The 15,097-nt window shown below is 38.7% G+C and overlaps 1 protein-coding gene across 1 annotated transcript; it reads right to left on the bottom strand.

Moving 5' to 3' along the window:
• Positions 1–225: 225 nt before the first annotated feature.
• LOC104401041 (enhancer of polycomb homolog 2-like) lies at positions 226–7,334 on the bottom strand (the record flags this gene model as incomplete). The annotated part of the gene is made up of 5 exons (XM_010009137.1): positions 226–417; positions 2,446–2,578; positions 2,829–2,977; positions 3,764–3,970; positions 7,189–7,334. Coding segments are annotated over 5 exons (827 nt in total), but the record flags the coding sequence as incomplete, so codon positions are not given.
• Between the last annotated feature and the right edge of the window lie 7,763 nt (positions 7,335–15,097).

Genomic DNA, 15,097 nt, shown 5'->3' with positions numbered 1-15,097 from the left:
TATTTTATAAATATTTTACAAATTCATATTATATAAATACAAACTGCCACATTTATACAGTAAATGCAAGCTTCTCTGAAGCATAGCATCGAAGAAAAAAAAAAAAAAACCCAAACAAACTCCACTGTCCAGAGTTGTTCTCCATTTCAAGCTAGACTGGCCAAATTGCAGGCAACTGAAATGTCTACCTCTTTTACATTGAGATTTGTAAGAGAGTATTATTACCTGTGGGAACTCATCTTCATCTGAACTGTGAAAGTCATACTGTTTAATGTCACTCTTGTTGATAACAGGCAAGGGCTCAGTAGAGGGCTGTTGTGGAGTTACTACGCACTCTATTTTAGGTTTCTTTAGATACTTCTTCTTTTGACGTACAACATCTGACACCTCCTCCTTTAGAGATGAATGATGAGGATGCTGTTTGTGAAAAACAAACAAAAAATTAGAAAAATTAAGGCATGAAAAGAGGCAATGTTAACTACTTTAAGATGTGACTGCTTATCTTCCAAACCCTCTCAACAAGCAGTACCTGCAGATTATTTCAGACACATAACGCAAAATTTACTCAAAACATTAAAAACCCAGAACTTTACCTCCAATCGTCTTTAGTTTTTATTAATAAACAACTTGAAAGCTTTCAAGCCATATAACTGCCTAAGAGGTTCTGTGCTTTGCAGTACACTCAGTACATTGTAATTGGAAATCCTATTCCAATTATTTTCCAAAATCTCAGTTTATTGTGGCAAGCACTTTCAATTTTCTGAACTACTCAGATACATTCAGAAGAAATGATTTAATTTGTTCCTGTTTCTCAGATAGTTTGTACATCTTTTGAGATTATGTTATTTGGTTTTGCTACTTAAGATTTCGCTAACACAAACCCTCTGTAGTAAGCAACTCCATCAATATGAAACCATTCACCTGGACTCAAATGCTATTAAACTTTAAAATTAAAAGGAAGATTACTTCCCATGCAAAATTCTCTATTACAAGTAAAAGCCAGTACAGTTTAACTTCATCCCATATTACCACCTATCAACAACTGTCCCAAGTGAAACCAACTCCAGTAACGGAGCTCAGCTTCATCACTGCTTATGAGAAACACAAGGTGTAACACTACTCATGCACGAGAACCAAGGCAAGGGATTTGTATTCAATTCCATGCCCACTAGGTGTCGTGGGTGCTAAATACAAACTTTTGAAGGTCTTCAACCCTCCAACCTCACATCCAAGCATTTGGTATTTCAGATTATTTCCTCAAAAACATGTTTTCATTCAAAATTGGGTACATTTTTTTTTCCTGTCACATTAACAGCGTAACACCAGGTCTTATCCTGTTTCTGTTCTGTATTCAGCTCAGTGAGCTTAACTGTGATAGTGACATTAAAATGGCTTGCAGTGCAAATGGGATTTTTGGTTTTGGTTTGTTTACGGGGATTGTTTAAAACACATGACCATCTAATATTTACGTTTCAAAGCAAAGATAGCTCCTAAGAAGGGCAAAAGAAACTTACAGCTGAAAGAACAGTTAAAGGAAATATGATATGAAGAAGTAGGAAAGAGATAAGTAGAACAACCATTTGCAGGATTGGAAGCAGCTAATTTTGCAATTACTGCCTGTATTAGCTGCAAGAAAACCACCCCAAACCTAATTATTTAGTAGTAATTTTAAAAACATTAACCACATCTGCCCACTCTCTTCCACCTTTCTGTTTGCTGCTTACCTAACACTAAAGGCCAAGCAGTGGCAGATACGAAAACGCCTACTCAGTATTACTGAGAAGCAGAAAGGGCCCAGTAATAACAAACTACTACAAATTCCAGGAACTGTTATTTAAAACATTAGTTGCTTGCAACTTTTTTCACCTGTCAACGATATGCAATGGTTGCATTCTTGGGCCTGGAAATATGTTACTAATCAAAAGATCACTAACAGTTCAGAACAGTTTCTAGAAGCCTTTGGCATGCCAGCTGTAATTCAGTAAATTCCCGTATTTTCATTACTATCTTTGCACTGAGGGCCAGCTAGCACTCACAGACAATGCTATCAAACAAATTCAGCTCTAGACTCCCTCTGAAGGGAGGAGAAAAAATAATTCACTACATTTTGCAATCTCATGGGGGGTCTTGATGTCTGACTAACTAAACACATTCATGTTTACATCATCCTACAACGAAGAGCCAGAACCAAGAAAGAAAAAGAAGACCGACTACTACAATGCTGCTGCTGTTTAAAGCAACAAAGAGCAGTGCCAGTCAATCCTTTTAAAACTTTGGTGGGAAAGACAGCAAATGTTAAACTGGAAGCAAGCACAGCAGTTTCCTGGTCTCCTACCTTCAAGTATGGCAGCCTCCTACTCAGTTTTCCAATGCAAACATCTGCTGGGTACATCCAAAAGAACGATGAAACAGATAACAGGAGACTCGCAGCAGCAGGAAGCTTACCTTAACTTTACATTCTTGAACTTTGTGGTGATTTCCATTATGAAGAGTGGATGGAGTTGTGCTCATCTCTTTTTCAGGTCTATTAAGCTTCACTTCATTGAGGATTTCACCTCCGTAATCGCCCAAATGGTACCTCAAAAAATATGATTAAAAATATACTGCATTTCCACTGGGAAATATTTGAAAGACAAACAGGCAAACAGTCTGCATAAAACCCTTCTGGTTTAACTTCTGAAGTTTATGGTGCCATGTAAGTCTTCAGGCATGCCTGTGTGCAGAAGACTAGCATCCATAATTACAGGAGGTGTTTTCAAACATATTTGATGAAAATTAGAATCTTGGTGTTATAAATGACTTCTTACAGATAAAATTTGCAATTTTACCTTTTCTCAACAACTTCTAACGTTAAATGCAATAGCTCGCGTTTCGTTTTTTCTCTTCTTTTAATCATCTCCAAAATTGTTATGGCTCTGCTAAACTCTCTTCTTAATTTCAACATCTTCTCATAAGATGCTTCATCGTTCTTTCGATTCTATTGAAAGATTAAACAAATATTAAGTCAAAAGCAAAGCCTGTGAGGCATAAATAGCAAAAAAAGTTACATTATGCTGCTGCAAGTGAGAGCATCGTATGAGTACACCCAGAAGCAGCTTTGCTTAAAGCATGTCCTAGTTGGTAAACAAATCCACAAAAAGCAAACAAAACCCAACTTTCAAGAGTTAGCTGAAGAAGAACTTTTCATCCATTTCCCCCATGCTCTGTCTGCTCAGATTCTGTATCAACCCAGTGGAAGCTCTGTCAGCCAAAGAATTCAAGACTTGGTTCCTAGCACACTTTCACATTGATTCTGCACACAGTCAGGTTGTTTACATATGTGTACAAAGTTGATGTAAAATACTGAATAACTACATACTTCCTAGTTCAAATCAATTCATGCTACAAATACAAGAATGGAACTGTTTACTCCATGGCAAATGGAAGATCGCTTTCCCCTTTTCCACAGAAAGGGAGGTTTGTAACCTAGCACGTCCCACAGCTGCTTGTGCCAATCCCTAAAAATCACCCTTTGAGTTTCAGCTGTCTAGAAAAAGGACAGACTGTAAATTGTCTCTAGAGAACTGATGGATAACACAGCGACTACACCATCCAGGTTTGAAGTTTAGCTGGGTCATCCAATATTGCAACTATCAATAATCAGATTGGTAACTGAGGATACCACAGGACAGATCCTGTAAGATGCTGGATAGAAATCAAAATGATTCCTATCACAGCAGGATTTGAAGTGACAAATTTAAAACAGTAAAGTTTGAAGAGTTACCTTTCTTGTCTGCATCTTCTCAGTTCTCCTCCGGAAGGCAACGTAAGGGTCATTGTTGGTGGAGCCATCCCTCTTCTCTTGTTTGATTTGGGGGATGAGAGATGGCCCTCTGCAATTCTTACGCTTTCTTACCCAGTAGTCATATACAGCCTTAATAAGGTAGTCATCCTCATTTAGCAGCAATTTAGCTTCCTGAAGTGTTACAAGCTAAAAAAGAAAATTCAAAAGGTGCAATTGAGATGGGCTGGGGATTGGTGCAGGGAGAAAGTCACTGCACACTCACATCTCTTACATACTTTCTAAATAAACTTAATCCTTTTCTAATACACGACAGTAAAGGGAGGAAAAAAAATATTCATGTAAATTGAAGAACTTAAGCCATCAGCTCATTTTCCTAAGTTAAACATACAGTTCCCAACTCTTCTGAACCAGCATCAGCATCATCTCTGAAACTTTCATACCATAGCCTAGAACTCCATCAATTTTTCATTAAATCAAACAATTACAAGCACAAGATATAAATAACTTACTACAGCCTGCTGATCATGATTTGGGAATAACTTTGACCATTTTTTTTCCCTAAAAAGAAGTTTCTTATTGATTAGCTGTTATAGATGCAGGACTCTTTGCAGTTTTATGTTGGTTCCCCCAGAAGACATTTTAGTGTAGACATAAAATATTTTGAAGTAAACTAGTTTCTTAATTTCCCCCTTTCCCCCCTCACATGTTTACCTGGTGGTAGAAAAGGTTTATCCCTGTTTATTACAGCCCAGAGACAAAGATATTCCCTTCTTAAGTAAGTCATTTCAGTGAGACGTAGATAAACACAGGGAATTATATAACTATTTTCCTTTTTGATTCTATACCGAAATCAAACTGATTTCTATGTACAAAACCCATCACTGACTAACTACTATATTAGTTTAACACACTCATATATCGTAAACCATTCATTAAGTAAAAAGAAAATAGTATGTTTAGTATGACTTAAAGTGCTGTCTGACTTCTGGTTTATCTTCCCATGATTTGAAACATATAAACTGAGTGACTGAAGTTTACAGTTTTGCAATATGTCAAGCTATGTTAAATCTTGTCCCTATGCTAGGATAAACAGAAAATAAACCAATACATTTCAGAAAAATTAGAATATCCTATGTGTAGCCAATGCTACTATGTAAGTGTTCATTCCAGCCAGACTAGGAGAACACACTTGTAATCTACAGCACAATTAGAAAAACATTGGTTTTATAAGAAAGAGGAAAAAAGGTCACTAATCCCTCTGTGCTTATGACCTCATGCAGCATTAAAACAATAATTTTGCACCCATTCTACCTAGAATGGACATTAGCCTGGTTAACCAAACACACATACTGACCAGCATACCCTAATCCATATGTACAAGTTGGTATGATTATGTTTAGCTAAAACACAACTTAAACATCAATCACTGTGAATATTACTTAAAAATAATTTCGGTCTTGCTTGCCATTTGTTCCTTTTTTCACATTGTTTAAAAAAGAAAAAGAAAAAAAAAAAAGAAAAAAACATCAACAAACCAACTCAAAATCGACTCTTCCTTAAGTACAAACCATAGAAAAGTTAAAGTGACCCTGCTTCCTTGTTTTTGCAAGTACCACCAGTAATATGGATGCAGTCACTATATTCTTTGCTTAAATCCAGTTATCAAAATGCCTGAGGAATGTCTGGAACCCTCCCCTTGGTGAGGAAAGCACTGCCACTAGCATACTACTATATTCTGAATGTAAGTCCTGTCAGCTGTAAGTGAATTGTGTAGTAGCCCCAAGTGGGATTCAAGAGCACTATAAACACCATGTGGGGAAGGAAGCTGCCAGGCAGCCAAGCTTCTTTCTCTCCCAGCCTCAATAACCTGCAGACGTTTTTTTTATCTTACCATTCCTAGCACAGAACTCAGGACAGAGCTACTTTATATCAGCTGAAAATGTTCTGCAGACCAAAAGAATAACAATCACCTTGAACACACATACTGCAATCCCTTAATTTAGGCTAAAAATACTACACAAGAGGTCCCACAGACATTTCATCTACCAAGAGGGATTTCTCCTTACATACCTTACCTTCAGGGGGAACCTATGTTATAAGAATCAATTACAACACTTCACGTTATTTTCTATCATGGACTTCCTTAAATGAGTACTTTCTAGTTCAAAATACTCTTCACTTCTGCAATGCTTCAGTGTAACTTACATTTAGGGGAAAGAGACAGAGGCAGCTGCCTCCAGAGAAAAATCCATATTCTTATTTTAAGAAAACATCTTTCAGTTCTTAAATTCGACTTCATTACCAAAGCAATGAAAGATGAAACCAGCATAAGAAGGATGCAAATTAATCTTGAAAAGTGATAACCAGAACCACTCTAACTGAAAGCCAAAACAGGGGTATCTACACCTAAGCTCTAAGAGATCTGCGTACCACATGTTTAGTAAGTATCATCATCCAAGGTACTCTGCAGTTTTTTTCTTCACATCCCATCTTATTAGCATAATAAGAAATCTTTACCTAACTGTTGTTTAAGTCACTCCAAGGCATTAAGAGTACAACATTTTGGCCTCTTAACACATAGCATTCAACTAAATGAAGCAGAGCTATGGATCCTGCAATGGATTTTTCACTCCCACAAAACATCCATCTCACTGAGAAATAACTCTGCCTATTTCAAACTTGCCTTTCAGAAACCAATCCTTCAGATGTTATTTTTGAGTAATGTTTTTGGCTTTAAGACCCTTCTCCAAACACTGACCTCCTGCAACACCTCAGGGACTGACTTAAAATACTGGTACCCTTTTGATAAAATAACTGACTAATATATAGCACATACTTGCTTCTAAAGCAAGCAAACCAGTCTCTGAGTCTCAACTGGAATACAGCTTACTTTCATCTATGCAGTTTCTACTGCAAGGGCCTGGTCTTAGTAAAAAGGTTGCTTCACTGTCTATGTTTCTACATTTCTAATCTTCAAACGTCAACTGAAGTCAATATCCGCTAGTACCAAGTGAAACAAAGAATTTGGATATGTTTAGAGCCAAATCTATATACCTACTGATCACAAGCTTCTTCCATACAAACACAGGTAAAACAAGATGCTGGAAGTTGTCCTCTCTAAAACACTGTGATCAGGAATTAAAATTTAAAAACAACTCTCCCCCAGTCATTCCCAAAAGCTCCCTCCCTGCCTGTTTTTAATAAGTTGCCTATATTGACAATAGGAGACAGCAATGCGATTTCTATAAAACTGCAGACTCGCACAAACACACTTACCCTATTAGCAGGAAATAAACTGGAAAAAAAAAAAACCAACAAACAAACAAAAGACCCTACCCAGAACCACCCCACCAGAAAATTCAGAAGTCAAAAAACCTCAGTGATTTCTTAATTCAGGACAATACCTGACTAGAACTGGCTTTTTCGAGTCTGTCAACCATTATTTCAAACTGCAGCGGCTTGATTTCCATCTTCCGATTTAGTCTGTTCAGTAAGGTTTCATCCTCCGAGTCCATATCATAATCTGGCTGCTCATTGTCCAGATTAAAAGCTGAAACAAAAATACACATGCACAAAACACACTGAAATGCTTGGTAAATAAAATACTGTGGAAATACAGAAGCCTGCATCTGATTATCAGAATTAAAAACAATTGATAATATTTCAGAAAGGCACATCAATGCCATGACACTTTTTTCTTTACAATAAAGTTTCCCCATGTAACAGCTGCAAGACAGTAGTTAGAAGTTGCTTGTCTCTGACTTTGAATGAGGGCAATCAAAGAGGTTTCATTTTATTTTAAGTGGCTTGAAGGGGTGACAGGGAAAAATTACTACAGAAGCATAGAAACTTGAATATATCTCTGCAAAACATGAGCAAAACTGCTTCTTAATAGTGTTATAATATAGCTCCTCCAGAATATCATAAGATTCTTAACAATTAAGATTAATTTCATTCAAATCTCAGACTTGAATGAAAAAGCACATACACAGCAGTGCCAATCTAACTTCAGTTGCCCGTTTTTAAATAGTTCAACAAGCCTGGAGTCTTAAAACACTTAATACAACTAAACTTTTTTCACTTTTTTTTCCCCTTCACATTACTGTGCAACAAACTATAAAAACGCTAGACCAGTCCCGCGGGAATTGTTACTTTCTCTCCAAAACCAACTTAACTCTAAATGTAGAGCCTGAATATTCCTCCATACTCTCCAAATAGAAGTTCCTGACTTCCAAGCAAAGCTAGTGCCTTCGTTATAGATTGTGCTACCCATTTTCCATACTCTACTTTCCGCAGACAACATTTATGATCCTACTAAAAGCAGAATGAAGTTATCATTCAGGTAACACAGCAGAAACTAAATTTACAAGTATGAGCAAATTGCATACAACAAGAATTAGTAACAGGACAAAGGGTAATGGCTTTAAACTGACAGAGGTAAGATTTAGATTAGATATTAGGAAGTTCTTTACTCTGAGGGTGGTGAGGCGCTGGCACAGGTTGCCCAGAGAAGCTGCGGCTGCCCCATCCCTGGCAGTGTTCAAAGCCATGTTGAATGGGGCTTTGAGCAACCTGGTCTAGTAGAAGGTGTCCCTGCCCAGGGTTGTGGGGCAGAAACTAGATGGTCTTTAAGGTCCCTTTCAACCCAAACCATTCTGTGATTCCACGATTCCATGGAATGCTAATTGTACCTAATAAAACCTCGAATGGGTGAAACGCCAGCTACAGTACTCCAAATAATCAACAAGTTAGTGTATTAACAGCAGTGAACGCTTGTTGAAATATATTCTATTCTTTCTAGACAAATAGCATTACCTCATCTTTATTCTCTTAACTCATAGCTATATCCCAGCAGTAACTTAAAGAAAACCTCTGCTACTATGCTTTCCAGGGTGTTTTGAGAGGAGAGTAAAATAAAAACTTGGAAGACCAGGAAAAACCAGGAGCATAAGAAAACATCTAAAAGGTATCTTCAAAGAAAATTACAGTATTTTCTCCCCCATGGTCCGATCAGTTAACAGACAGGCAGTGAGCAGCCTATTCTTGCTGTATTTCAGACTAACCCAAGACCACTCATTCTGTATTCCAATGCAATAAATTAGCTAAGCCACTGCCAGTTTTAGTCTATTTGGGCTGTATGTGGTTACTTGGTCAAATACAGCTGAGAAGCGCTACTAAGGAGTTCCTTACCATTCTCAGCTGTGAACTGCTACCTCTCAGAGGAGATGCTCCTTGACTGTACTAACACCAATAACAGTAACACCACCACCTGGCGAGAAACCTTCTCTGGCCTAACACAGATAGAGTAAATACACTATAAAAAAATATTTCAAGAAGAAATTACTAATAATGGGCTGAAAATATGTATTAAGTGGAATTATTAATAATATTAATTCAATAATACCAGTTGCATGGCCATTCAAGACACCGTCATTGGGCACATGACCCACAGCTCTCCCTTTAGCAACTGTATATCGAACTTTTAAAAAATTCTTAGTTCTGCAAAGCTATATTAAAAACATCACCAGGCAGGACTACACACGTGAGAGGAAAGACTGTTGCAGCACCTGGGGTGGCTGCTACACAATCCTGTTCAAAATGCAGAATAGACAGTGACCAGCCAAAACCAATTGGTATGTATCAGTGCTGGACTCAATGAAACCAGTCTGCTACATACGGTCTTCACCTACTGTAAACTTTGCTCCAACTTGTCCTGCATGGTCCCAGCCAAGCCACCTGGGAGCACAGAGTGTTGGCACCAACATGTCATTCCATCAGTCATATATGGAAATGGAGCAAACTCCCCCACCTGAGCTGTAACCCTCACAGTCCTTAACTTCCTTAAAGAAAATTGCAAAAGCTTCCCCCACCCCAAGAGAAGCCCCAGAGCAAACAAGACTACTACAGTCCTAACGAACACTGTGAAATCACATTCAAACAACTCTGCTCAAGGTAGGTGGTCAAAATTTTTTAAATCAGATGTTCCCATTACTTTGGGAGAGCTCTCGTTAACAACAAAGCAGGTCTCCCTACTCCAACAACAAGGTGTTTAACCATGTTCTCACAGATGACATGAGAATGCACAGAAATCCATTAAAGTCCAGCACTGTTTTTTTACCCTCAGACAGGTATTGCTATTACACCACAAAAATGTCAACCTGTCAGTAGATAATTCAGTAATCCCCTGCGAACAAAATGCTTCCAGTCAATTTTTCTAAATCAGTTATCAGTGAGCAGGAGGATCCCTATGACAGGTGATGTGACGCTGTTCACCTCTAAGTTGTAAGCAGTGCCAGCATCCTTGCCTTCATTTCCACAATGAGGAAAGAAGAGTCACTGAAAGTTCTTCAGCCATGCAGCTTCCTGAACCGCCTTTTGGAACAAAATTAGACAGGCTCAAGTGAGATGCAACTAGCAGAAGACACGAAGCAAGAACAGAAAATTCCAACCATTCCATCAACAAGCAACTGAAAAGACCAACCATCCTCAGAAACCCATTATGAATATTACCAACAAGAAAGCAAGATCTCCACCGCAAATGGTGAAGGCAGATTACTGCACTGATGGTAGGTATTTCCAGCACCCCTATGGTGCAGGTCAGTTGGAATTTTAAGTGTCCCTCCCTCTCACATCTCACTGCTGGCCAGTTGAACCATTTTGCGGAGTACCCAGTCAGCATTAGAGGCAGTTCATCTGCCCCTATGAACCACTGACTAAATAACACGTCACATCCACCTAACTTCATGCACAGTTTATTATTTGCAAATTTGAATTCTTGGATGATAAAACACCAGCTTTCTTAGGAGTCATTTTGAGACTTCAGGAGTAACAAACGAAATGCAGAAAAACTGGGAAATGCACAAAACTGTAATCATTAAAAAAACAAAAACCAAAAAACCCAAAACAAACAAAAAAAAAACCCTACAAAAACCAAAACAAACACAAAACCAGAAACTACATCCTGAATTTCAACTCTGCAAAAGTATTTTTTGCAGAGCAGGTTGTCCAGGGAAGTGGTGGAATCACCATCCCCTGAGGGATTTAAAAGACATGCAGATGTGGCCCTTAAGGACAATGTTTACTGGTGGGAGTTGGCAGAGCTGGATTAACAGTCGGAATTGATCTTAAAGGTCTTTTCCAACCTAAATGATTCTTTGATTCTATTTTGACAAATAATCAAAATTACAAGATTAAAGGTATCCAACATGTACTTGCCAGGACCAAGTTATAATGAATAAATCCAGACTTACTTTCTTAAACAAGATGACACTGGCACTGAGAGAACAGCAGTACACTCTGTCACATATCCTGCTTTCATACCTTCCAGCAATGCTTTTCTTTTGCTGGCAGTGGTTCTCATGCTATTTGTCATGACCTGTAGTTAGCAATACAGTTCCATTTTCAAAGAACAGAAGTTTACATGCAGGCCACAGGCTAATGCCACTGAAGCAAAGGAAGCAATATTTGCATTCCACCTCCTGCTTTGGTGCAGGCAGGAGGGCCATAAAGCCTCAGCAGCCTGTGGAGATGTATGACCCTCAGGAAATAAAAGGCTATCCCTCTTCCTTTAAATGCTGCATGCAATCATAAGGAGTTAATCGACCCCAAGCTGGCTCACCACAGTTCTGAGACAGGCATGAAGCATCCTCCTTCTCTGAAGTTTGTCCATCACTGCTCTTTGAAACGGACTTTCAGTGACAACCCAACCTGTTTTATTCTTTTCCCAAGCACTGAGTGAACTGTACCAGTTCAGAAAAAAAAGTAATTTTTCATCCTGGAGTTGGCCACTATTATGGCAGCTTGCTGGCTTCAAAAGCCATCAGAAGACACAGGTGGCTTATGTGCTGTGTGATGTTGCCATCCATCACCAACCCCTGTTTCTGCTTCTGCCATAGCAACAGATGCAACTGCTCATTCATGCCTGCAAGAACTAGTGATGAAAAAACTCAGACCCAGAAAGCACTGTGTTTCAGATGACCTGCTACTAGTTTGTGTATTAAGGGTAACAAATCTGGGATCTTCTACATCCCCTTCTTCTGGTAATTCCTGACAGGAATTCTGATAATTCGTCTGATTGACCAATGAATCTAGTTTTCTTACTCCAAAGCTGTTGCTTTTCTCTACATTGCATGTTTCCACAGAGCTGGACAGAGCCCCAGTGATCCCACCAGTGAAGTTCACCTCACATGAACAGTCAGAACTTGCTTTGAAACAGCAATTAGCAAGCCAACCAACATCCTAGTTTATTTACATCCTCTGCCACTCTAACCACTCCTGACAGCAGTTCCTGTCAGAGGTATTTGCTTTTGTTTACTTGAGCTCCACTAGGAACTGAGTTTATACTAATTTACAAAAATGCGATTTGCTTTTTAAGTCATAAATTGTGTTTAACTTAACCAAACCAACTAATTTTATTTAGCTAGCTAGACTAGGGCTGTGGTTTCACAGTCATTTTAAGCTGACAGGTGTGAGTTACCACTGAAACAAGCAGTTCCACTAGCTTCCCTCCCCAGCAAGCCAGGTTCCTACCACCTTGCTTGTGCCAAAACCAGCCATTGTCCAATGAGCCAAGACTGATCAACATGGAGGTTCACCTAACCAAAAAACGAAAAATAAGGTTTCTTACACGTCACTTCCCAGCATTAGCTCATCCATGAGTGTAACTGCCACCAGAAAGGCACTGGCAGTATGAAAGGACTGGGCAGTGATGATGGCAGGTACGTCTGTGCTGATCAAGAGCAAATGAAGAACCATACCATAGTAACAATATCCAAAGCAGTAAGAAAGGAGCAGAAAATCACCTCCACGGGAAGCCTACAGCACCTGACCAGAACACAGCTTCCAACACCCACCTGCACCGAAATACCTCAGTAGGGGAGGTATCACACAAATACCCCCTTTACACATCCAGGCTGCAAACCCACAGCCAGAACAGATCCTGCCACAGCATCCCCTGAAAACTTGGAACGCACAATGAATAAAAAATGGCCTACTCAAATATGTGAAATGCACACACTTCACTTGTGGGGTTGGGGTTTTTTTTCTGGGTGGGGGGTGGTTAGTGGTTGTTTTGTTGTGGTTTTTTGGTTTGGGGTTTTTTTTCCCCTTTTCAAATTTAAACAGTGACTAGAGTTCATCCCACACAACTTAATGAAGATTATTTGATCAATACTTGAACAATCTGACTGCATTAGTTATGATAAAGCATTAGTTTGGTATCATTACATTTTATATACACATATAGGTAAAATACTTAATTGTGTGTGTATACATATGTATGTACTTCTTACTTCATTCTTACTGTTCCTGTAAAGGACACTAACTTGCTTATATCCACTTAGCTACACTTCTAGGATAGGTACAAGTGTACTAGATCATTCTCCTTGCTGCATATTAATAACTTACAATGCATCTTCATGCTACTAACACTACAATTCTTGGAAAAATATTAAGCATACTGGAATAATTAAAATATTTCAAGGGTTTTGTTTTATTGTCAGTTCAAAATCACCTGAGTTGTTGCCACCTAGGTTAACTAAATATCTGGAACCATGCCTATCCATGAATTCCACACCTCAAAGAAATTACGTTTTCTTAGCATGGAACCACTGGTCTAAATAAAAGAATCACACTGGTAAAGCTAAAAATATTAAAACTCTTGGCTACCAGATGAACAGCAAAACGTAATTTGCTAGAAATAACCACCAGTACGTATGGATTACACTATGTGGCCTCTTGGCATCTATCAGTTTACATAACTTCTGGGGCCAAAATAAGTATTGTTACTCCTTGTGCTTTCAGCATTGAAACAGATTTTCCGAGCAGTTTATGCAGCATAAAAGCTGCCTTGTATCACACCTACTCCAACTAGAATATGTGGGAAAAATTATCTTCAAGCGGTATCTGATGTTTATCTTCAGCTCAAATACCTTCTGTAATTCTGTCCAGAAAGACTGTGAGTCTCAACAAGACAAAGAACATTTTGTCATAATATATTTAACACTTTTAGACATGTTTATTAACAATATTTACAGTGTTTCTGGCAGTGTCCAACGAAGAAAAGAATAAAACAGATCCCTCATTCAGCAGCTTCATTTCAGTTAATTCAACCTGCCTTGCTTGCAGGTTTATTTCTTCTATTAAGGATAGAAATACTTCATCAATTTCTTTTATCTCATTTCTTGCATTGCCAGTATGACCTCTACTGTGCCACAGAGGGTCTTGAGCACGTTGTTTCCAGAAATCTCTTATTTTGTAAATACATCCTAACAACAATTATGTCTATAAGCACAGGATACACACATGCATATCAAGACCCTCATACTGAGGCAGTTGAAAAAAGTGTGAGGAACATATTAATACCACACTCTGCCTGGCAAGAGGACCACATTCCTCTCTAAGGTGCTTTAGCAGACCCCTGTCAATACCTGCTACCACCAGTAATAATAATGATAAGGGAAATAACAAGGGGAGAGGATACAATTGCTCACCACTCACTGACCAACACCCAGCCCAACCTGAGCAGCTATCTGGGCCTTCCAGGTAACTCCCACCAGTATATATATTCCTGTCCAACACAGCTAAGAACCATAAGCTGGTGATGAGAATTTTTTCCTGCAGAGACCCAGAACTGATTCTGTGCTTTACTGTAAGGAAAGGACTGACAACTCACTGTGATGACCGAATCTCACGTTTTGCTATGAAAGTAACTCCTGGGAGAAGTCCAAGTCAGAAAATAACCCCCTAGAACAACATGCTGCAAAGGACAACCACGATTTCTGTGCCAAGGAATAACTGAACTATAAATGTGTGTCACTTGTCATCAGACCATCAACCAAAAAAAAAGTGTTAAAATTAATCCAGAGACCACTGTAATTACCTACAACTTTAGATTAATTAAATCCTTTAAGACACAAGAAGCTAAACTCATGCACAAGAATATTTTATTTTACCTTTAAAATAAGATCAGAGTTCCCTACAGAAAGGGAACTCTACAGCTTCAGCAAAAGGCAGATAGAGATAACTGTTACCCATTGCCCAGAATATATCCATGCTACAGGGAATAGCTTGAGCTCCCCTGTTCACACAGTGGAAACTGACCTTTAAGAACTCTATCAAGACCAGTAGAACGAAGGCAGATTTCATTACCAAAACTCTTCTAGTTTTTTAATCTCCATTTATATAGACCTTTTTAATTAACGAGCATTCCAGATGCATTCAGCAAGCACGACAACCCTTCTTCCTGTCCCTGTGTTAGCAGAAGCAACTAGGAGTCAGCTAGGCTAGTTCAGTTATTCCTTCTCCAAACTGGGG

Source organism: Nestor notabilis, unplaced genomic scaffold (genome assembly GCF_000696875.1).
Source record: "Nestor notabilis isolate BGI_N333 unplaced genomic scaffold, ASM69687v1 scaffold21262, whole genome shotgun sequence".
In the NCBI taxonomy this organism is placed as follows: Eukaryota; Metazoa; Chordata; class Aves; order Psittaciformes; family Psittacidae; genus Nestor; species Nestor notabilis.
The sequence above is the reverse complement of the archived record's forward strand: the minus strand, read 5'-3'. Positions and strand labels throughout refer to the sequence as shown.